The sequence below is a fragment of the Anas acuta genome, chromosome 1 (genome assembly GCF_963932015.1).
Source record: "Anas acuta chromosome 1, bAnaAcu1.1, whole genome shotgun sequence".
Classification (NCBI taxonomy): domain Eukaryota; kingdom Metazoa; phylum Chordata; class Aves; order Anseriformes; family Anatidae; genus Anas; species Anas acuta.
The window spans coordinates 137,859,151-137,884,933 of NC_088979.1; the positions used below are offsets into that span (position 1 = coordinate 137,859,151).

The window sequence follows — 25,783 nt, forward strand, 5'->3', positions numbered from 1 at the left end:
CTGTATATTCATGGCTATAACTTATTACATCACAGCTTCAAAATTTTTCTAGCCACTTATTAAAGCAAAGCAGTAGCACTAGCTCTTAATACTATTAGTTTGAAAAAGGCGTATGTGTTACAATGCCTCCTCTGATTGAAAACATCTGCATGGTGATTTGACCTATGTCATTAACTTGCAGCTTTGTTCTTTTAACCAACTCACATAAACTTTCTTTAGTGTCCTTGTGCAGACACCACATTGAGAAAGAAAAAAAAAAAAATACAGAGAAATTTAGCTCCATAGTAGAATATGCATATTTGGTGCATAAAATGAATACTTGAAAAGTATTCTGTCTTCCCTTTATAGATAAATTAATGATCAAGTAATTGCCTAGTCAAGGTAAAAATCCTGATCAAAAACAAATTTAACAGTGTTTGATTTTAAGTCTGAATAATATCTATATAGCACAGATTGCAAAGTATGGATTGTAATGTATCATTAATTTTGAGACTATAGCTACCTTTAAATTTTGAATCCTTTTATTATAGGCACTAAAATTTCAAGTGAATGTGAGTAATTATACTGATGGGTCTACTTCAGTAAAGAAATATATATGCACATTTGAGTTTGGAGCCCTTGATTTTTCCAAATGTCTATGACTGCATCCCATTTTATACACTAAAAATTCTCCTTTGAGATACTGCTTACAGAAGCAAAGTTCAGTGAATGACTACACTATCAAAACCAGAGATTTTCTTTGTAGTTGGCACAGTTCAACAGCTTTTGAACTTTTATACACTTTGCATAAATAAAAATGTAGAATACATTTACCTACATATATTTATGTACATATATTGATATATAAATATTTATGTCTGTATGCATATGTGCCTTTATGTGTATATGTACATACACATACTTGTATGTACATTTATATGTTTTCTGACTATTCAAAATAGCAACGCCCATGAATTAAGAACATCCAGAAATATTAAAAATTGGACTTCAGTACAAATGACGTTTCTTAAATGAAACAGTAATTTTAGGTTTTAGCATATTTTTCAAAAAAAATCCACACCTCAGTGTAAGGAGTTAAAACTCATTTCTTTCCAGTACAAACCTTTGAAATTCAGTTAGTATAACAACCTGAAACTCAGATAAAGTAGATATTTGTTTTCTTCCAGGCTACCACTCAAATATGCATTTGGCCTTTAGGTTTAAATGCTGCCTAAAACATTAGTTAAAGCTAAGATTTCCTTCAGGGATGTAATATTCAACTGGCAGCCCACAATACTTTAGAAAAAGCCCTTATAAGTTGTTTTTTTTTTCTGCCTAAACCTAATTCTGCAGTCTCAAGTTTGAATATATATATATATATATATATATATATATATGGATATATATATATCCTAAATATGTAGATACTTGCCCGTGAGTTTGCAAAATCAAGGACAAGTTTTGCAGGTACCATGTATATTATACCTCTACTAATTCAAAATATTATACTGTCAACCCAGTGATACTATTTTATTTACAGATTCCCTGATGCTTAGAAACAGTCATCTCTGATATTTTACCTTTGTAGCACATTCTTCTTAATCTCAAGTCTTGTTAATAGAATTTATACCCTTCCAAAGTCAGGTTGAGCAGCCTTAATTAAAAGTCCTCTTTAATTACATTTGAGACAGATTAATAATCAGATACCTTTCAAATTGAAGTTAATGCTTTTCTGGTATAACGGAGTGAGAACAAATACCTCATTTTGCAATAGATGCTCCACTTGACCTCTATATTTCATAATAACTGAGACAAGGTTCAGTCTGGAAATTGGAGAAAAAAGAGAACAACATCAAATTAATAGCAGTCGGATAAAGAGAATATTTTTTTTTTCCTCCCCATTCTATAAATCAAAAATAGTTTAACTAGCAGGGATTTTAATGTTGATATAAAATAAGGACAAATGCGTAAGCATTTGGTATTCGTGAGCCTGGTTCTCTGTGGCTCTTCAGTAGCCACTTGCCACAGAGTGTAGATGTAGAAGTCCTCTTTTACCTGGAGGATACAAGTTTCACAAGTGAAAGAACTACCAAAGTGATTTCCTAGTTAAATGTCTATTTAACTCTAAATCCCAGTTATTTCTCTAAGATTAAGCATGTGCTTACACATTACCTTGAAAGATGGACTTAAGTATATGCTACGATGCCTTGTTTCTCAATCACTTCAGGCTGTAAAGCTGCAGAGAAACAGGCAAACATCTGCAAAACATCTGAAAATGCTCTACATTTCAAAAGCCCATACAAGCCAAAAGTATAAAAATGTGTATTATAAAAAGGGGCATAATTGTTACAGATTTTGTTAAACTTTATTTGCTTACAGTTCTAAAGTTTACATGCTCAAACCATTTCAGCAACTGCCTTTTCCGTACTATTACCACAGCTGTGAGTTGATTTTACATTGTCATTCAATTAAATCCTGAAAACTGGTTTAACTCAGTGGGAGACATCTGCCACACTGTAGTCCCATACCTTTGTCAAACTACACAGGTTGCCACAAAGTTTGTGCAGGCAGACTGCTGTGCCTCAGCAAAGCTTCATTAAATGTTGTAGGGTTATGAACAAGAGAAGAGCACAGGCCTTTCTGAACTGCAGTTTCTGAACTGCAGGACTGATGTTTCAGCTGTAAATCTTACCATTTTAGAACCATAGGTTCCAAGTGCTATCCATAACATAACCAGAGTCAGTTTTGCTTTTTAAGAAGTATTTGTGTCATTTTCTGTTTCTAGTCATAATCACACTGTATTTTAAGCACAGTGAAATTTTATTTGCCATTTAAAAATGTGCCTATGGCTAAAGTTACTGCATAAATGAATACACTTTCTTTTTCCTTTGACAACTACATCTATAGGGTCAAGTCTTCAGAAAATGATAGGAAAACCTTAATTCCCACTTACACATCCTGCCCAGCCTACTCACTGATAACTGGATACTGTAAGACCTTGACAGTACTAGGTATACTAGTTAAAGTATACGTGTGCTTTTATGGAAAAGTGGAATCTTCAATTTACATGCCTTCTTTGGTGTTTTATTTTGTACTTGTTTGTTTATTTTGGTTCTGTTTTTTGTTAAAATGTCACTTTCTCGCTCGCACTTTTCCCTCTCCTTTATGTCCCACATTCCCTTTCTACTAGGGTTCACTCTCATTAGAAGGATTAGAGGGAACTTCCTCAGCATTGTGGACTGGTAGCTGAAAGTCATCAAAGTATTTTGATTACTTCAGAGCAAGCAGAATATTGTTTATGGAGGAACCGTGTGAGTCCTTATGTACCTAAGCTGGGCTTACAGCAATCAGAGCTTAGGGTTGCAACTATGGTCCAAAGTATAGGTTGTACAGTATGTCACTAGATTTTCACCATATATCATATGCTAAGAGGAGGAAAGAGGAGGAAATTTCACTGAAATTGTCACACAGAATAATAATAATAATAAATAATCAGGTAGACCTTCCTTGTGGTAATACCAGAGTGCATTTCCCTGTACATGCCTACTGTTCACCTTCTCCTACAGATGGCTTTTTTTTTTTTTTTTTTTTTTTGCAATCTGCACTAGCCTTATCTAGCCAGGCAGTTTGAGCATTGAGAAGCTGCCTGGCAATTCCTCCTGTAATCCTGTTAAATCATAGCTAATACAAGTTGTTGCTTTGCTTTGACGAAGTCTGCAGGCATAACATCTTTTTCATACCATTACCCAGCTCAGAAGTACTTTTGGACATGTAAGCTTACCCTATTGCCTTGATGCACACAGTTAAGCATGCTTACTAGCATGCTTAGCCGACTAACTAAAAAACGAACAAACAAATGAACCCGAATTTTCCATCAGTTGATTCTACCCTAGAGAATTTTGTATAGATAAATATATGTATAAAGTAGTCATAATTTTACATAAAAATTTCAGAAAAAAAAAAACAACATGCAACAAGATGACCAAGGTACCTCTAACTGTTATCCTGAATCTTCAGCTACTAGATAACTAATAATAGTCATGTTACTATAAATATATACCAAATACTTTAACATCTTTTACAGCTGTGCAGAAATATGATAACAGAAATATGAATTATGCAGAAATATGCCAGCCAGTGATCATTCAGTGTTTTTTTGATACTAAAGAAAAATTTGGATATTTTTTAGCAAGGCTTTGAAAAGAAAATAAAAACAAATAAAAGTATGAAAAATTTTGGAGAGTTAGTCTTGGCTCCTGACTGGTCTATATGGGAAGAAGGAGATGGTCAAATATAGCATATACTTAACAGCATTAGCTTTTCCATTTTCCTGGCAGCAGTACCTACTGTGGGATGGCACTGGGTTTCCTTTCTAAAAGACCACTGACAACCATGCTGCCTAGCTGAGTTTTGCCTAAATGCGTGGATCAGACTAGCCATCATGTTATAGCACCTCAATGTTGGTGACTATGGGCCAAATTCAGTTCTGGTACTGTGGACTGTAGTTCTGCTGATGCACTCACAATTTACGTTGTGTTTAATTTTCAAGCCAGTGAGTGAAAGTCAGTGAGTGAAGCAATGTAGGGGCTGCTGGTTTTAGTTGTTCACATTTGCCTGTGAGAGCAAATCTGATTAAAAAAAGTAAGGTTCCAGTTAATTCTTTTTTTCTTCTCTGCTAAGTTCTGCATCTGGGAAGGAAGAGCTCCATGTATCAATATATGCTGGAAGCTGACTGTCCAGAAAGCAGCTTTGCAGAAAAGGACCTTGGGGTCCTCATGGACATCATTGAGCTGAACATGACTCAGTAATATGTCCTTGCAGGGGGAAAAAATATCTAATTAGTATGCTGGGCTGCATTAGGCAAAGTATTGCCAGCAAGTTGAGGAAAGTGATCTTTTCCCTCCATTCAGCACTGGTGAGGCCACAATGGGAGTATCACATCCAATTCTGAGCTCCCCAGTATAAGAGAGAGGTAGACATACTGGAGAGATTTCAATAAAGGGCCCCAAAGATGTTCAAGGGATTGAAGCATATCTCATGTGGAGAAAGGTGTAAAGAGCTGGGACTGTTTAGTCTAGAGGAAAGAAGGCTGAGAGGAGATTTCATCTATGCATATAAATACCCAAAAGGAGGGTGCAAAAAGGCGAAGCCAGCCTCTTTTCAGCAGTACCCAGTGAGAGGACAAGAGGCAATGGACACAAACTGGAACAGAAGAGGTACCACCTGAACACAAAGAAACACTATTGCATTTTGAGGGTGACTGAGCATTGGCACAAGTTGACCAGCAAGCCTGTGGAACCTCCATCCTTGGAGATACGAAGAAACAGTCTGGTCACAGTCGTGGGTAACCTGGACTGTGCCCAGACATAACTTCATTAGATCTTATAGAAAGAAATGCCTATTCTTGACCATTTTGAATGTGCTACTTGCACTTCATGTTCCTTTATACTTGCATTGGAACATGCAGTAAATGATCCTTTCCTATGCACATTTTCTGTGCTCCTCAATTTCATATATACTTTACATCTAAAAAAATACCTATCTTTCATCTCTTTCTCTGGATAAAGACATCAGGATTTTTTATGTCTTTATCAGTATATTGTCTTTTATTTGTTTCTCATATGGAAGGCATTTCATACCTCTTAGAATCTTTACTGCCCTTCTCTTCACTGAAGTTCTACTACATCATATTTGAAATGGAAGAATCAGAGCTGCCAGCAGTATTCAAGGTAAACAAATACCCTACATTGATCCTGTGACATAATATTTGTTTTTGTCGTTCTTGTTTTTATTCCTTTTATAATTCCCAACATTTGCTTTTATCTTATTTGCAACCACTGTGCACCAAACTGACATTCAGAACTATTTATTATAAACTGAACTTCTCATTCTTGGTGGTAAAATTCAACTTGGAGCCTATGCATTTCATACATGAATTTAAGACTCTTTCCTCCCATCTACATTTATTATCTCAAAATTTCATCTTCCATTTTATCACATGGTTGACTTAAAACTGTAAAATCCTTCTACAGATCATCACAAGCAGTTGTGCACATTATGGTCAGGAAACTTTTGTTACTTAGATATTACTCCCCCCCCCCCTTTTTTTTTTTCCAGTTGAGTTAGAAATGTAGTTGACAGCACAGGGCCTGACTGCAGATCATTCTGGGTCACCACTGCTGGAAAATTATTTTTCCCCACCCATGAACAACGAATGGGACAAGCAGAAAAGAGCAATCTATGACAGCTCATGCTTCTACTTTTTCAATACTTACTGAACTTGTGGTTGAAGAACGTATTTATTGCCCATGCTATCAGTTATTCATTGCCCTACAGCATCAAAGGAAATCTTGAGGAGTTTTGCAACTCAACATCTTTTATCACATATCCCTTCTGAAGACTCTCCTTGCAATGAAAAAGGCCACACAATTTACATCATAAGAAATAAAACAGTGAATAAGTGGTGTATATATAGACTGTATGATTAGTTTGATCTCTCTACAACGACCAGAATGAAAATTTGAGCCATGCTCCTAGGAAAGCAGATGGGTCCTCAATAAGCACCAGACATTCTCCTTGAACAACTCACAACCTCTCTGTTTCTCCTCCATCTGCTAAATGACAGGTGTGGCATCTAGCTTCCTTGGCAAAGTACTTTATGACACATTGATGAAAAACATTACAAAAAGCATTAAACAGCACTTCTTTCTAAGTGCTTGAAATGGAACATAATGAAAGTTGAATGAGGAATCTATCTTATTTATTGCTTATCCATGGCAGGTTAGATTTAGAGTCAGACACACTTTGTGTACTAAGTTAAAAATCTGTTATAGCTAGCCCCAATAAAAAATAAAACAAAATTTGACTGAACTGAAAAACCACAAGGATAATGAAAAGTAAATTATTTTTACAGTATTTACTCTTAAACATTCTCTCTGTCAGAGCAACACACACTTGATTATTATGGTTCCTCTAATCCTGGGAAACTTAGAGAAACATGAAACCTCTTCAACAACATGAAAGGGTGGGAACTGGGTAGATCTATATACAATTATAGATTTTTGCTAAGCAACCAATAAGGTCTGAAAAGAAGAGTCTTAAAACACCATATCAATTTTCTTTCCCTTTGGTATCATTCCTGTACCCAGCAGGTCTTGGAATTGTCTTTTGAGCTCAGGAGGCTCACTATCAATACAAACAATTACAATTAGAAATCCTATTAAATACCAGTGTTCTTACCGAGTCAGTCTCCAAGCACAAGTATATTCTAACAGCTGATTCACACTGAACTGTCTTTGGTCATCCTCGTACTGTAGAAGAGAAGTATATAATGAGGTATAATATTATGACAGGAAGAATGTACATTAGACAGATTTGCTTGGTATTTTCCAAAGTCCTGTTGTTCCAAGTTCCTGTTGTTTCAGGAACTCCTTCCTTACGGGATACATTGTTTTTTCAGGAGATTTTATTTGGTAGCTCTCTGATATTACACCAGCTTGTACTGAACAATTCTGTGAATTCGCCTTGACACATTCTGCTGAACAAACCTGTTTCTCTTCAGATGTACTCTCTCCTCCAGCCCCACAGATTTGTTTCCCTCTGATGTACAGATAGGCAGCTCATCCCATGCCAGACTTACATTGCCAGTGTATCAGGCCACCACCATGTCCTGAAAAACCTGACCTTTCTTTGACTTGTGATTGAGCCCAGATCCCTGTAACACACAGAGGAAAGTTACTGAAAAGCTTGTGACAAGCATGACCCCAAATTCACTGGTCTTGGATTACAATGGAATAATAGTTATGAACAAATATAACTTTGGGAGGGGTGAGGGAGAGAAGAATTATATAAGAAAACAGAAACAGCTTAGAGGCATCTAGTGGTGGAAAGCTCAATATGGATAAATTCACATAAATTCTGCTTTAGATTGCTATGTAAACATTTAGTAATAGTACCATTTAAATAGCATGATCTAAGCTAGATATTTTACAGATGTGCTGCAAAGAAGTTCCATCTGGAGTGTTACTATCTGTTTTATCACATAGTAGCAATAAGTTGAAGATGAATTAAACATATGAAGAAGGGGGTGAAGGTAAGAAAAACATTCTCATGTATTAAACCTCAAATGTACATGCTTGGACCTAAGCTCTAAGCTGCACTTTGTCTTGGTATTTAATCATATGCAAACACCTGTGTTGCTGATCTCAGTGTAGTAATGTGAAAGAGTTAAATTTTTACAGGGGATAAGACAGGGTAAGTATCTGGGGGTTAGGGAACAGGATGCATCTGGGAATAGACAGTCTCTCAGCTGATTTCAGGATCTGCCTCTGAACCTCACAGAAATGTTCCTACAAATATGATTGCAAGACATGCACAAATAGCTTATGTGTACCATCTTCTGTAGTGCAGCACTAATTGCACTGTGCAGAGCTCTGACCTAGTAACTGCACTTCTTGCTTACTAGTCAAAACTGTCTTTTGCCCTTACCTACACAGAGGTTTGGAGGTTCTTATCTCTAATAGCTATTAGGCCACTTAAATGCATGTTAGAGGACTGGTGTAACATCTTGGGCCTTGAGAATACTCCGTAGTGCTACCTTCCTATTCCGGGAACGAAGTTAACTCCAAATACTCAATTGTTGCATTCTCTAATGTGATTTGTATTTGCTACTTCTACACAGAACAATAGGCAAATCATATGCATCTTGACTCTCAGGAAATGATACTCCATTTTTTTAAAAAAGTCTTGTTATTCTACAGATGAGCGGTGTACATATTCAGCAAAATCTACTCTGCATTTTTATAATGTCACTGCATGCTTATCTGTCACACTATCACCTTTGGAGATCTTACAAAAAGCACAGCACATCTGAACTGAGTGGTCGACGAGGCTGGAGATACTGATCAAGACTGAGAAATAACAAACTTCCTCCTTGCTCTCATACATTGCAAAGACTAGAGGACAGGGAGGGATAAGCTTGGAAAAAATATAACACAGACTGAACAGAGGGAGCCCTGAAGCTCAGAGAGAAAGCAGATACGTGATTAATTTGAGCCAAAAGCTTTAGGGGATCTAATGGTCTGTGGCAGAAACGTGGGTGTAATGATATTATTTAGTACCTAAATACATATGGGAGATTATTATATAGAAGGCTGTCAAGTTATGAATATGCTTTTGTGATATTAGTTAAATTACAATGTTAATGGAGATTTCTATAAAGTAACATATTCGAAGTTCAACATTCTGAAGGATCCTGCAGATCACAGGTCAAATTCTCCCCAAGAGTAAGCACAGATTAACTAACAAAATTAAACAGTAGTTGCAGATATACATAAGATGGATCAGGAAAGCTTTATTGCATCTTAAAAGTCTCAACGTTCATGTCTTTAAAGAAAACACATTACCTTCCCATTTTTTTATATGAATTCTAAGGGAGGAAAATTTATTTTTTTTTAAATTGCCTTTAAACCTGTGACATTCAAATACATTTTACAACCACCAGAGCTGCAAGCTCCAGAGAAAAACAACAATAACAACAGAATTGAATTTGAGAGCTCTGCGTAGACTACCTCAGGTTCTGGAGTTTAGTGTGGAAGAGCAGGTCTTCACACATCCAGAGAAATCTATGAGGTTGGGTCCAGAGCAAAAGGAAATACTGTAGCTTGCAGTGCACCATAGGACGTGTCTACTCTGTTGGGTTTTATCTTGTCCTGACAGATCTGCTGGTGGTGCCCCAGCAGAACACAAGCAGAACACTTTCTGATATGAGTACTCTGTCACAGGCACGCCCTGGAGATGGAGGAAAACTTTTGGTCTATGACTTATGCCAGCTCAAGAGTTGTTCACGTTCTTTGCTATTATTAGTAGCCTGAAGTAACTTCATGGCCTGAAGTTTTCACAGCTGTGTCAGTTATCATAAAGTAGTGATCAATAATTCACTTGAACAAATCTTAAGATGTCACCCTTCCTTGTTAAACCCTATTGTACATTATTAATTACAGTTCCACAAATCCGTTGCAACAATAAATATTTTCTAATGGCCTGAACACTGCTAGTTTGTCTTCCAAGCTTGTTACCTGCCTGAAATAATGCTTGAAAGACTATTTTTGTTTGTTTGCTCATGATCATTCTATGTGGTAATTGTAACTATTTCCAAATGTGAAATGTCAGGAGCTGCTCAGTCTCTACTCCAGACCTCCACAATGCATTTCTGTATATTAATCCTCATTTAGACCTGTCAAACTTCAACAGAGATGAAAAAGACTTTGAACATATTAATAGGACATGAAGCATTTTACAGTAGCACAATTTCAAGGGATACTTAAACACAAGGAAATGGCTCCATTCTATCTGAGGTAGTACATTGTCCGTCTAAAAAGATGCAAACATGTAGATAATGGAAAAAATCCTACTTGTGATGAAGCACTGACTTCACTTTTCTCAGCTTATGCTTTGACTGTTCACACAACTCATTACATCTGGTAAAACATTAACACCAGTAACACTGGTGTATATGAAAATAAATATATTTTTGAACTTTCAGGAAGTATCATGGGCTGGCTGTTTTTAGCCTATCAATTCCTTTCTGGAAACAAGTGAGACTTTCGTTAGAAATCTGTAAGCATTCTTTGCTGACTCTTTCCTGGAAAGATTTATGCTTTACGTGGACAATAAGGATTTGGGGACAGCTCTGAAGAAATGAGTCTCTTAAATAGACAGAGCACTCTCTGGAAATGGTATCTGGATAAATTTTTCTGCTTCTATGCTATCCCACTGTACATCTCTTCTTAAACATCCCCCAGACACCAGGAAGTTAACATTTGTGACCCACTGCAACTTATGGAGGTCCTGCTTAAGGGTTGTCTCTTGGAGACCAGCTAGGATAAAATACTGAATAGGAGAGATATGGAGTGAAAACAAATCTGGCACTCATTATTCAGAGTATTGTAACCCATGGATACTGGGCCATCATTTGACAAGAGAACATTGGATTTTCTCCACATTCATTTTAATTCACAAGATTTCAACATGTGGAAAATAAATCTACAAGGTGCAGAATTTCCCACTGCTGTCAAGAGAAGCTCTTTGTTTATGTGGAATAAAATTGGGCTTCAATATGTTTCTATAATATCAATAATATAACCTTATGCTTTATAAGCTCTATTTGAAAGTTGAGTAGGAATCTGGCATCTTGAAGATTCGTGTCTTAAATGAGTTTTGTTTGAGTGTTAAGACTGTAAATCTCATGACTGTAAAACAAGCAAACAAATTTAAACTAAAGGTCATCCTTTGGATGAAAAGCCTGTGATTCCAAGTAATGCCCAAGGACAAATTTCTTGCTTTGACTGCTCAGTTCAAGACAATTTACTTTTTCTTAATACATCATAAAATGGAAAGTCAGCTCCGCATAAAATGAAAGCAAGCAAATATTCACCTTAAAAATGCTTTTCAGCTGAATTTATAAAAGAATTTCAAATGGTTACTGGCCAAAGTTTATAAATTTTCTAGCTTAAAAATAAATTGCACATTGCTTATAAGCATCCACTTATAATGGTTATTAAGATTAATAGTGAAATAATACCTATTTGCATATACAGACATATATTTTAAAATACGCATCCCGATTTCAACAGTGTAACATCAGCAACAATTATTATGAAGGCAGTCTCCAGATGGTGTTGGTATAGTGTTTTGCTTTCTTAGCACACAAGCAAGATTTTAAGTCTCAGAAGAGAACCCTGTACATATCATCATGCTCAAAAGCAAATAATTTCATTTGCTCCTTCTTGTTTTTTTTGGTTTTCTTTTTTTGTTTGTTTTTTTTTTTTTTTGCTTTTAATTGAAGACAGAGTATCTTGTAGAGACCCAGTCATTGGCTCACAAGTTTGAAGGGATTGCTGGCGAGTTGTCTGAGGCTCCCTCTTTTCAGTATGTTAGTGTAAAAAATACCTTCAGCACATGCTGTATGCATATAAGTGGCAAAATGACCGTGTATCAAACTTCTAATTTATGTCACTTAATTCTCACACAGAAAACATTGGAAACTTGTAGCTGCCCAGCAGAAGGGCTTGTAATATAATATTCCATTTAACAGAGGTGATGACCTAAAAGATGTAAATGACCTTTCCACCATTACATACACTTAGGCATGTCCATAATTGTATCTAATCACCATTACTTCACTCTTCTCAAGCCCATCTTTCTTTCTGCTGTACAGAAAGAAGTTTTCCCATCTCTTAACACAGGATGCATTGTCATATATTTTAAACCAAAAAGGACTATAACCACCATCTAAGCTCATTGTCTGGTTAATCTAGACAGTGGAAATTACACTGATTCCTGCCTTGATCTCAACAACAGTCAAATGACAGCAAGGTATCACAGATAATTTCCCAAGACAATGCTCATTCCAAAGATCTCTAGATGTTATTTTTGCTGCTGCAATATGGGGATAAGGTGAAAATAAACACGAGAGAGATGCTTGCTCACTCCCTTCTGAAGACATCAATTCACTCACTCACTCTAGACTGAGAGCAAGTATTTGGCAATTCATTGATCTGAATTATTTTTGAAGAAGTGACCTGGTGATGAAAACTTCTGTGCTTACTCATATTACTTTATTTTGAACAATGCTACACCAAGAAGAATCAAGGTTTTCTTAAGAACACATAAATGAATAATATTAGCAGTGAAAAGTGTCAATAAATGAAGTCATAGCTGTACCAACTACCATGGGATTATTCTGCTTTTATCTGTAGAATAGTTGAGATGTTAAGCAGAAAAAAAAAAATGTTTGGCCTTACTATATTCCTCTCTTAGTGCTTCATATGATAATGTTATATTGAACTTGATGTTACTTATGGTAACACAGCAGAAATGAAATGAACATCCCTATTCTTTTTTGTCAGAAATGTGTCACCTGACCCATATTTTGACAGACCTAGTTTGATAGCATACCTATACAAAGGCATCTGTGAAGAGCGTCAACACACTGCCGGTGAACACTGCCCAGAACATCAAAGTTTATGCCCTACTGAAAACTTTGTGTTAGAGGTAATTCAAGGTGGTCCACTGGGAATAAAGCTCACATTTATTACCATAGGTCAAGGTTAATAAAGCTCAGTAATCTGTTGGAAAGGTTGCTTAATATCAAATGATCTGAATAGAAATGTATCTGATTTTAAACTGATTAAAAAATATTTTCTCTAAGGATGTATGCATGTGTATAGACACACACATGTGTTCTAAGGCATCTTACACATGTACAAACACACTGAGATTCTGGCTTTTGTCAGCCTGCCTTGGTTTTCAGTGATAGTGACCAAAATACAGATATGATTCATTTTAGACAATACTTTGAGTGGTTTTCCCCAGTCATATTTATATAGAGACAGTCCAATAAAAACCACCATCACCACCAACAAACACTTCATTGACAAACTGAAATCATTATCAACATTAAAGTCTAATAAAAATGATTATTTCTATAAAGGTGGCCTTTCATCTTTTTCAGTTGTGTGTTCTCTACAGTGACATACTAGATATAAGCACAGGAGCAAAGCAGAGAGATTTCCCTGTACGTTTTAACTAGAGTTCAGCAATAATATATGCATACTCATGAAAGCAAATAACCTCTTTGATTATTACTGCAGGTTGCTACATAAAAGGGTTGGTGGAATTTTATTCCTTCAGACATGCTGAAAGAAAGTGGAGGAAAAAAAAGACATACCGTTCGAGCCAAACTTTGTTTCAAATTTGTGGTGACGTGTAGCCGAAGCTGAATGCAGGTGGTTGACTTGCGAAGACTCTCATGGCTGCCCAAAGTACAATTACTACAATTTGGGGAGAAAAAAACAAATGGTTATCTCTACATATCATTTCCCATTTTATTCTACCTCTCTCCTTCTCTTAAAAGCACTTGTGGAATAAATTATCAGTGCAAAGCAGACCGAATAATATAAAAACAAAGCTTGGTATCTACATCTGTGCAAACTGATGGGGTTTGGTCCTGGTTTGATTTCTTGTGAAACAACTTAAGAATCATCTCTTGATTGTAACTTTGACCGTTCTGTTCTGTAACAGAACAGCAATGAAACAGAGAAACAAACTGTACGTGCTCCCAAATCTTGAGACTGTCAATGTATTCTTCAATCCCAAATTAGTGCAAGTACACCAAGTATGGATGCATCACTGTAGGATGACTTGCAACGTTTGATACCCATTCTGAAAATCAAATATTAACCATAAGATTGAAAATCATATACATTAAGACAGCTGCCCCTTGATTCTCAAAGAAATCAAAGGTTTCATCCTGTGTAACTCACTTAAAGATGGTAAAAGAACCTGTGAGTCAGTCTTCCACTGCCTCAAATCACATGCCAGCTAAGGTCAGACATAGACCTCTACTCACTCAGCTGGAATGGTTCCTAAAACTACTCTGCTGGTCAAGGATGCACTAGCTTCCCATGACAGGGGAGTTCCTTATTCTTATCTGCCTCTTCAGAGCAGCTTCTAACCCACTTATAACTGAGAAGATGCCAAGAGTGATAATGCAGCTTTAGTTTACCACTCAAAATTTCTTGGATCAAAAATCATTTCAAACTTTACCTTCCTTTTCTTGTTTTAATCATGTGGAATAATGCAAAAATAATTTCATCGTTAAGGGTTTCAGTGTTAAACATATTTTTACATTAAGAAAAAAAATCCTTTGGAATTAATGGCTGTGAAAAATGACACTGATTTTTGCAAAGGCAAGTTCATCTCTAAGAAACCTTCTTTGGCAGGGTGGTTGGAACCAATGATCTCTCAAGGTTCCTTCCAACCCCTACAATTCTGTGATTCTGTGATTTCTTTCCACCTAAAGAGGTCTTTTGATGGAGAGTCTGAATGTCATGATTTTGGCTGGTATAAAGTTAATTTTTTTCACAGGTGCTTCTGTGTTGCTGTGTTTTGGATTTATGATGAAAAGAATGGAGGGGGGGGTAACACACTAATGTTTTAGTTGTTGCAGAGCAGGGCTCACACAGAGCCAAGGACTTTTCTGTGTCTCCTGCTGCCCTGCCAGCAGGGAGACTCGGGGTGCACCAGAGGCTGGCAGGTGACCAGGCTGACCGAAGGGACATCCCATACTATACAATGACATGCTCAGCAAGAAAAGCCAGGGTAAAGAATGAAGAATGTTCAGAGTAATGGCATTTGTCTTCCTCGTGAAATATTCCAATTGATGAGCCCTGCTTTCCTGGAAATGGCTGCCTGCCCATGGGAAGCGATGAATGAATTCCCTGCTTTGCTTTGATTGCACACATGGCTTTTGCTTTACCCAGTAAGCCACCTTTGTCTCTACCCATGAGTTTTTGCACTTTTACCTTTCTGATGCTCTCCCCCATCCCACCTGGGGAGAGCAAATGAATGGCTGTGTGGGGCTCAGCTGCCTGCTGGGGTTAAACCACAATGCTGAATAAAATTGTCTGGATTTGCTTCCCCAAAACTACCCCTGGCCCTATGAATGACTTAGAGGCAGGACTTGCATCTCGCACAGCAGCAGAAGTCCCTAGCAAAAATGAATGGTTAAATTTAAATAAATATGCTGTACATAATTGCCACTCAGTACAATTACAGGAAATTCATGTATCTCATAAACGTTCTGCACCTACCCTATGCCATAGGTAAGTAAAATACATACTTCCCATTAGAGATCACAAAGGGTATAAGTGTAAATGTGGGATTTTTTTTCAAACAGACATTAAAAGTTACGGAGGAAAAACCCATTTCCATCCTACAGGACAAATATCTAGAAGCAAGGTTATTTGATTGTGCTTCCATACATCTGCAAAATTGCTTGTTAATGACATAAAGTCCTTAACAGAAGTGAGAGACAGTTAACATCAACACAATCAAATAGTTGTAACTGTTGGAAAGTGTCTCACCAATATGCCTCAACCCTTCTCAAATTCTTTTACAAGCAGAAGCCCAAGTGACCAATTCACATTTTCTGGGACTACACCAACATAAAGATTCTTTTTTGTTGCTCCTCAGCTCACATTTGTGTTGTGTCTACCCAATTTGCTTTTTTTTTTTTTTTGGCAACTTCTTTCATTCCTCATTTCATCAAGTCTAACAATAAACTGACTGAAATAATGAATTTTCCTGTGATATTTATATCCTTTAGAACTGCCTCACACCAAAAACTTTTACCCTTATTTACCTATTATTTCTGATCTTTCCCACTTTGACCTACCTTAGGACATAGACACACATCTGTGAGACTTTACTCACTTTTTCCCCAGTTCCTCCAGCATCTTTATTCCCCCTGTACTGCCTACTTTACCCAAGTCAATGCTAGAAATTGGAATAGCTATATCAATTTACACTAACAGAACATTCCTTTGTGGTCATAATTTTATACCACAAATGTACAAAAAACATCTTTTACCAGTGTAATTATTCCACATCATCATGCTTCCAGGCAAAAATAGCTACATCAACTGAGGTTTAATTTTGTGGCTATAATTACACTTATGGTAGTGGCTTGCGTTAGCTCTGCTGTATCAGGCAGATACTATACATCAACAAATCCTTTATTGACATAGCAGTGTTGCCTGAAACACTGTAGTCAGAGGTACTGGCTGTACAGTTGATTTCATGACTGGGTTTTATTTGCACAAATGCAAAAAAATTTTTTTTTTTTTTTTTATAAATATTGTGACACAGCAGACTAGACAAAATGAATGAATGCCACCATAAAATGATGTGGAACCTGTCATAGACAAAGAGTGAACTACAAGAAATAGATGAGCAGCTTTGTCATGAATTGACAGATGACCTTCTAGCCATACCCAGGCTGAAACACACTACACAGCTTGGACTTTTGCAGACTACTGTTCTATCTGTACTATTGATATAAAAGTAATATAGCCATCTTTGGAGAATAGCATCTTAAATAGTAACTGGTTTACAGTGCTCTGAGCTCTGTAAAGAAAACAAAACAAAACTAAAAGTACATTATTAGCAGCTTTACCCCTATTTTTGCTGGAATACTATGTGGAAAATACAGCTTTGATGAAAGCTCCATGGTAAAAGGCAAAGTGATTGTCTTTAAGAGACAAGGTAATTAATTGGTCAAAGTGACTTGCCTGTGGTCCCACAACATATCAGAAGCAGAGAAGGGGAATATCCCTCACTCTCGTGATTCCCTCACCGCTAGTTGATTTTGCCTCTCCCCAGCAATGTTCTCTGATGTGCTATAAGCTCCAAATCCTAATGCAGATCCATCAGACTCTTTTTCTTAAGAAAAAAAAAAAAAAAAGACTTAGCTGAGCAGCATCTCTGAATGAGAAACTTAATCTGCAGCGACAAGAGAAAATAAACTTCATTTTTTACAAAGAACATATTCACCCAAAAGGTGCTGGCTTCTAATGATTCCAATCTGCATGAATATAACTCAGCCCACTCTATAATTAATAGCTTAAACTTCACTTTGAGTGAAAACCAATTCTTATTTAGGTCTCAATTCTCAGAGAATATAATTAGCAAGGCAAAAAAAAAATGTCATCAATAAGGTCACAGGCAAGCATGTGAGTATAAATGATAAGCATTTAGATTTTTCTATTCCATACTCCTGCTCACTATGTTAGCTGAACTGCAAAGCAGTAAGGTAACTATGAAAATCACAGAGTGCGGATAGAATGTAGATGGAATTAAAAATACATATGAAATGATATTTTTAAAAAATCTGATACCTTCCAAAAAATAATTAGAAATAAAGCTTACAGCTATCCTTGGACAATATTCCTTTGCTGGGTCTGCATTGCAGCTCTCTCTTTACTAACAACAGCCAGATCAATAAACAAAACAAAACAAAAACAAAAATTGAAATATATTTTCATGTTCTTTGTTTTATTAGGCACTTCAGGATGCTCCGAGGTTCTGGTCTGAAGCTGTAAAGGTAAAAAAAAAAAAAAAGAAAAGAAAAAGATTGATTCTTTGCTGTCACATGGCAAGATATGTCTTTGGCTTGCTGCTGGCATTGACAACTTGGTAGTTATTTGACCCTAGCTGCTTAACCCCAATGTAATTTATTTTTATATGATTTAAAGGCAGATGTAGAAGTCTTGGATGAAGGGATGACAAGGGGAGGATTTTCAGAAACAGCAGGTATGTAGCCCACCAAAAAATCAAAGATGATTATAAACAGGACAAGTGTAAGGGAGTGGAGACCACACACACAGCTAGGAAATCCAGAGAAGAAAGGTAGAATTAATCTATACTTATGAAATGATACTTATGAAAATCAGAAACTTCTGGAAATAGTGGTAAAAATTGATGAGAAAGATTTTCACTCCTCTCTCCTTTTAAGGACGAAGATTCTTTTAAAAGTCTCCAGATGCATTTAGACTGAACATGGAGAAAAGGAACTGCAGGAAATGAGTTGGAGAAGATATTAACATACTCTTTACAGTGACGGGGTAGGGAGAAGGTAGTAATGACTACTGATAGCACTCTATCAACACTGTAAGAAAAGCCTGTAGGAAAGGGAAGTGTAGGAAAAAAAAAAAGAAAGCCTGCAGGTTGAGGCAACGCCAGGATTTCTGATCAGTAAATAAAATGACCTTAAAGACCAGAAACCAATGAGGTTCCAAATCAGAATTTCACAGATTGCTTTATAAGTTATGGACTGAACTGCAGCCTATACGCAGGTTTCTGACTTTTTAAAAATGTGGCTGTTTGAAATCTGAACTCACACCTTGTGTGAGTCAGATCACATGTGAACTCAAGGATATCACCATAATAAGGAAATAATGGATGATCACAGAATCACAGAATTTCTAGGTTGGAAGAGACCTCAAGATCATCGAGTCCAACCTCTGACCTAAAGCTAACAGTCCCCACTAAACCATATCACTAAGCTTTACATCTAAACATCTTTTGAAGACTTCCAGTGATGGTGACTCCACCACTTCCCTAGGCAGCCTGTTCCAATGTCTAACAACCCTTTTGGTAAAGAAGTTCTTCCTAAGATCCAACCTAAAACTCCCCTGGAGCAACTTAAGCCCATTCCCCCTCATCCTGTCACCAGGCACGTGGGAGAACAGGCCAACCCCCACCTCACTACAGCCTCCTTTAAGGTACCTGTAGAGAGCGATAAAGGTCACCCCTGAGCCTCCTTTTCTCCAGGCTGAACAAGCCCAGCTCCCTCAGCCGCTCCTCGTAGGACTTGTTCTCCAGGCCCCTCACCAGCTTCGTCGCCCTTCTCTGGACCCTCTCAAGCACCTCGATGTCCTTCTTGTAGCTAGGGGCCCAAAACTGAACACAGTACTCGAGGTGCGGCCTCACCAGAGCCAAGTACAGGGGGACGATCACCTCCCTAGCCCTGCTGACCACACTGTTTCTGATACAAGCCAGGATGCTGTTGGCCTTCTTGGCCACCTGAGCACACTGCTGGCTCATATTCAGCTGACTATCAACCATCACTCCCGGGTCCTTCTCTGCCTGGCAGCTCTCCAACCACTCATCTCCCAGCAAATGATGAAATTGATGAAATCTTGCAGTGCTGACCATAATCACAGAATCACAGAATTTCTAGGTTGGAAGAGACCTCAAGATCATCGAGTCCAACCTCTGACCTAACGCTAACAGTCCCCACTAAACCATATCTCTAAGCTCTACATCTAAACGTCTTTTAAAGACCTCCAGGGATGGTGACTCAATGGTCACTAGCACACAAGTATTTGCTCCTCATCTCACTGAAAACTAAATGGATTTTGGAAATCATCAGGCCTTTCAGGTGCTTTTGCAGAAGGCACATTAAGGTGATCATAGGTGATCATTAATACAGTCAATTATAATAGTAAATGAAAGTTTTTGACAGATCTTCACTTGTGTGGTTCACTAAACCACTATTCTGAGAACAATTCACCATGTCACTGTTTTGGTTTCACTTTTTTTTTTTTTTCTGGATTACGATAAAGCAGGAGCAGCACAGTATTAGTTCCCTTTGCTGTCTCATAACTTGGGGAACTTCTACTGGAATTCATCTCTGACTGATTTCCAAGTACTCTGCTAGGGAAGAACTCTACAAAACTATATCAATTTTCTCTGTTAGCAACATAGTGAGGAAAGCAATTTGCACTAAGATAGCCCAAACATAAGAAAAAATTCACCCTGAGGCAACTCCGCAGGCTGTGTTAAGCTACCCAAGGGATGAGTTTGGTCTGGGGTTTCAAATTTCAGACACAGAACTCTGATGAGGAAGCAGGAGAAAGGGAGCTGAAAATACAGCACAGAGTAGAATTACAAACTGCTGAGGCCAGAAGTGCAACTCAATCCTTTCTGCACAGCAGTGAAGGAGCAAAGCAAAGAAGCTGAGGACATTATTGACCTTGTTTCATTGCTAATGAGACATGCAGAGATTCTGCAAATGCAGGAATTTAAGTAATCCACTATTGATGAGTTCTGCTCAACAGTGAAAATAACCCTATTTAGAACATACTGTACACTGTACTGAAATGCACTGAGCTCACCCTCAACACAAAGACTCATTATTTCCATTTTCTTTGGAAATTAGTATGAAATCAGAAGAGACTTGGAAAAAAAAAAAAAAAAAAAAACAGGAAAAAACAGCAGCCTTGGCACTAGCCTTCTTACATGATCAGATCTATGTACAGATCTATGTACAGCCTCTCTGCGCAGTGGTTCCAGTGGTGCAGTGCTTCAGACAGCTCTCTGTATACTGTATATCTGAGAGCTTAAGGAGTGGACTCAGAAATGTTAAAGTCTCCACCTTCAGTTGCAAATTATAATTGACCATAAACATCTTGACCTCTGTACCTGTATAAGGGCAGAAGTATTCAAGCTATTCAACAACAAAGCTAATTTGCACAGTGTGACACAACTTGCTCTGACAACTACATTACTTTCATTACTGAAGCTGGCTTGCTTTAGGCTAGTTCAGGTAATCTTTACACTATACTGAAAATAAGATTGCTTCTAAAAGTTTCCGTTTCAATTACAGACATACAGTATTTTAACACAATGTTATGTCTCTAACATATGAGCTGTGACTCCTGCAATACCAGCTTAACATGTTACCACAGAGAATTGCCAGCTTCTCCCCCTCTGCTAAAGTCACCATTCCTTTAGCAGAAGCTGACATCAAGAGCTTGCGCTTCAAAAAAAAAACCTGCTCACTTTTCACAGAATCACAGAATTTCTAGGTTGGAAGACACCTCAAGATCATCGAGTCCAACCTCTGACCTAACACTAACAAGTCCTCCACTAAACCATATCACTAAGCTCTACATCTAAATGTCTTTTAAAGACCTCCAGGGATGGTGACTCAACCACTTCCCTGGGCAGCCTGTTCCAATGCCTAACAACCCTTTCAGTAAAGAAGTTCTTCCTAACATCCAACCTAAAACTCCCCTGGCGCAACTTTAGCCCATTCCCCCTCATCCTGTCACCAGGCACATGGGAGAACAGGCCAACCCCCACCTCGCTACAGCCTCCTTTAAGGTACCTGTAGAGAGCGATAAGGTCACCCCTGAGCCTCCTCTTCTCCAGGCTGACATCTGAATTTAAGATGCCAGTGGGTGAGAAAAAACTAGCTGAGTCCAGTAGTGTTTTCAACCACCAGAGTTGTTTACTTGAATGAATATTAATCAAAGCATTTACTTCCTAACTTGTAGACTATATACATTCAGAAAGACCTGTTTGTATGTATAATATGATTTTCCTTCAACTTGCAGTCAGTACAAAAGTTTTAGCTTCATTTCCTTCACTACTGCTGCAACTGGGTATAAAGAAAAATTACCTGCTAAGCAGCTGTGTTTCATACTGTTTCTCATCTCTTTACTGTTTTTTCCCTTTGAAGACATGAATACTCTCCTGTGAGACACTGGAATTTAGCAGCATCCTTTTAAAACAGATGAGAAAGACCAGAGGACAAAGGAATGGAACAAAATATTCGAGGCTTGATGAAGCTCATGTAAAGAAGCCAAGATTTGCATCCTTGCTCTGGACTACACAATAATCTCTGTAGAACATAATGCAAGTGCCATGTGATCCAGGAGTTAAAGGAACAATATACTCAGTGTTTGGAACATAATGCTCTTACTTTCACCATGGTTCTGGTTACATTGCACATAAGCAGAGGTTGTTACTTGCACAGCTTATATTATGGAATACATAATCAATACCACCTATTAATGAGATACTTACTTTTGTAAGAATTCATCAGACCCACAAACACTTAGAAGACATTCTTCTTGGACTGGGTATTGATTTGTGCAACAGAGGATCTCCGCAATTAAGTTGTGAGTAATACAGCCAGCTGTAAATAAAGATAGAAAGAAAAATAGTAGCTTCCAGAATTCCAGGTTATATTCTTGAGAAAAATATGAGAATTTCTTTGTTCACTACTGCTGCAGACTAGCTCCATCAAGAGGAATTAGAACAAGCCACATCTGATTTTACTTAATTTTGCTTTAAATACTCTACTAGTCATAGAATATATGTTCATTTATAGGAAACTGGCTGTTTTTTAGGTAGCTGGAATGGAGAGCTGAGCAATTTTTCCAGGTAGGAAGGAAGAGACCAATGGTTAATCATTTCAAATCTATAAATACTGAGTCATTTTCCTGATCAGTGTTTTGGTACATTGCCCATACGTGAACATGGTCTAATGCAAAAGTTGACCTTTTGCTGCACAAGACACAAGTAGGCTCCAGAATTTTACTTCTCATTGTATCTGTATTTTCTTAGCCATAACGAAGAGGTAAATTAATGTACAAGCTATATGCTTTATACAGTCTGCTCTTCAGAAGTACTCCATCATTTTGACAATTTTTTCCACAAATATTTCAGCTTTTAAAGCCATTTTCTAACCCTTCCAATATACTTCCTCTCTTCCCATTTCAGAAGAACTGATCAAAAACTAGAAAAGAATAGCTGCATAATCTGGCAGTCAAATTGCAAATGTGTCTGATAAATCCAGTCTTTATAGGTATGCCATGCATACTCCACCACCACTGGTGCTTCAAACCTGAGATAACTCTCTTCAGCAGAAACAGTATCTGACTTTTCAGTGAAAAGTTTTCTTATAGTGTACCAAAATGTTTTCACAGTGCAAGATAAAGTCTGAACTTCCTCCAAAATTCTTAGGCAATCTCACTATCAGCAAATCATACTACAAAAGCATATAAGTAGATTTTTCTTTCAGTATTTCATTTGTGTTGTTTCTTTATTGCTTCAAAATTAACGGCTGCAAGAGCTATTAATAGAAGGTTTAAGTAAACTTTTTGACATAAAAATAAACTTTTGGACATAAAAATGGAAACTACCCACAGTTAAATAAATTTCTACAAAAATTAAACATGTAATCCACATTTGAATGTTGACTAAATTACACTGCTCCAGATTCAGGCATGAGTTTGAAACTGAGCCTAACCAACCATTTTAATTGGTTTTATTTTTATATATATTATTATTTATTTATTTTTATTACCAAAGTAACCTAGAAGCAGCCAATAATGCTGGCAAATCTGGTCCAGAGCTGTTACACCACTTGGTTTGTTTTAAAACAAACCAAGAAATGCAAAACTATTTCTGAAGGGAAGTTTAAGGGACTGTGATACTGAAAAATCTTCAGAGAACAGCTGACATTTTAAGGGAGACAGAGTTGGTTACTATATATAACTTTGCTTTGTTTTTCTCTAGGGAAAAAGCAGAAGTGTCAACAGATTCAAAAGTTATTTCTGAAAATTTTCATTTTCTTCACAAAGACACTTCTCTTTAGAAAACCATTTTGATTACACAGTTTTTACCAGCTATACTGATATCGTGTGTCCAGCCCTTTGACAACTCACTGTCTTAAGTAACTCCTAATAGATGGTTTGACATGTAAACTGCAGTACTTGTTTGCTAAATTTACATGCACCAGAGAAAGGAGAATGGTACAGAATTTTGCATTAAAATCATAAGATGCACATTGGTCAAGTCACACATTGGAAAAAAAAAAAAAAAAAAAGGAAACTTGCTAGTATCATTCATAAGCACTCCATAGATTTGTTTTCCTTCCCTTGCTTTGCCAAATGTTTTTTTCATAACTTAACAATTCTTTATGCCCATTATGTTAGATGGGACAAAACACTGAACTCCCCCCTGCTATGAATGTATCCTGTTGTTTATTAAGCCTGTAAGCAAGTTCATGTTAGGGACTATTTTCTTACATTTCCATCAGTTTTAGCTGTGACTTCTGAAGTATTTCTGTAAATAAAGTTGCACAGACTGACAATCTGAGCAATCTGTAAGGTAAATGATGCTACATGATAAACATTTGCCAGTTGTTAAAACTTCTGCATTACAGGGGATTTCAGTGTCGATCTTTTGACTATCTGACAGAAATGCTGGAAATATTTTCTGTTCCACGTGTCCCAGGACCTTTGGCCCTTCATTTCATGGTATCCAAAAAATAGTGATTCAAGACAATTCAAGTTAATACTTTTCCAGGTTTTCTAGTAACTGTGTAGGTGCTCTGAATACAAGTAACCAAACTTGTATGAATAAATGTGGAAACCTTTTCTAAAGTATTTATAAATATATATGTTTTAATATATGCTGACTGACATTCTATAGAGCTTTGGATTTTCAGCTTTCAACCTGTCAAACAAACTAACACTCACCTTGTTAGAGTCAAGTAATTCTTTGACAACTGAAGAAAAGATTCATACACAAAAGACTATCGTTTAATGAAACAGCACAGGGAGGGGATTATTTTTTCATTTATTTCATCTCTACATATGTGGATTAAGACATAAAAATTACCAGATCTGTAATCAAAAGTCCTGCCATTCACCATGGATACAGGATATACTGGGGTAGTGACAGCTTTCCACTAACACTAGTGATCAGGTTGAGAGGGATATCAGGAAGTCCAGTCTAGTCTAGCCTCCTGCCTGAAGGAAGGTCAACACTGAATTCAGACCATCTTACTCTGGGATATCTCCTGTCAGATCTTGAGAACCTCTAAGGATTCAGACTTCATGGCTTCTGTGGGCAAGCTGTTCCAATTCTCAATTACTCTAATTTGTCCTTATCTCTATCTTGAATTCCTCTAGTTTCATTTTATGAAAATGTACTTCCCCTGACTTGGTCATAACCTTGGTTGCAGAGTCTTAATGACCACACTCTTATGTCTTGGATTTAGCAACAGAGTGAAGGATATGAAAAGTTCCATGACTAAGTGGTGGATACCCCCTACCTTTTAAATTACGCACAAGCTTAAATTCCTTAAGAATTGAAGTCTGAATATTGCCCACTTCTGAAACTGCCAGAATTGGTCCTGATTGTGATTTAAAAAAGTAGAAATCTACATGTTAGCAAAGTTGGTTATGTAGTGTGATTTTAATTTTACAGCAAATATGTTGAATGAATGAGCTCAAGATTCATATAAGGTTTACCCTCCAAGTATTTTTCCAGATAACAAATGCATTTTGTTATGATCTCAACAGAATGGAATCATAGAAGGATGTGGATACCTCAATCACTTACCATGTTTTGTAAGAAGCAGAGGATATGGTGAAGAATCTGTCCAAATGCTGATTCTAAATCTTGATTCACCAAGAATATGGTCTGGGAACTTTGTTGTAACACTCCAGATTTTCCCAGTGTTTGTCTTCAAGTCATAAGCAGGATAGGCATTTCTGATTCTGAAAGAGCACGATGAAATTATGCCTAAATAGGTATGCATTATGAGAAAGAAAAACAAAAAATCTACAAGATACTGATAATATTATTTAGAGAAGTATTA

The 25,783-nt window shown here is 37.1% G+C and overlaps 1 protein-coding gene across 3 annotated transcripts in view; it reads right to left on the reverse strand.

Annotated features, from left to right (window-relative positions):
• PIK3C2G (phosphatidylinositol-4-phosphate 3-kinase catalytic subunit type 2 gamma) overlaps positions 1 to 25,783 on the reverse strand; it is a 207,400-nt gene that overhangs the window by 165,906 nt on the left and 15,711 nt on the right. For all 3 annotated transcript variants that reach the window (XM_068659641.1, XM_068659652.1, XM_068659631.1), the window contains exons 4-8: positions 25,525 to 25,682; positions 22,195 to 22,306; positions 13,709 to 13,811; positions 7,219 to 7,289; positions 1,739 to 1,802 (exon numbers count right to left, since the gene is read on the reverse strand). In XM_068659641.1, the coding sequence (XP_068515742.1) occupies positions 1,739 to 1,802; positions 7,219 to 7,289; positions 13,709 to 13,811; positions 22,195 to 22,306; positions 25,525 to 25,682 (508 nt within the window). The remainder of the gene's footprint in view (positions 1 to 1,738; positions 1,803 to 7,218; positions 7,290 to 13,708; positions 13,812 to 22,194; positions 22,307 to 25,524; positions 25,683 to 25,783) is intronic.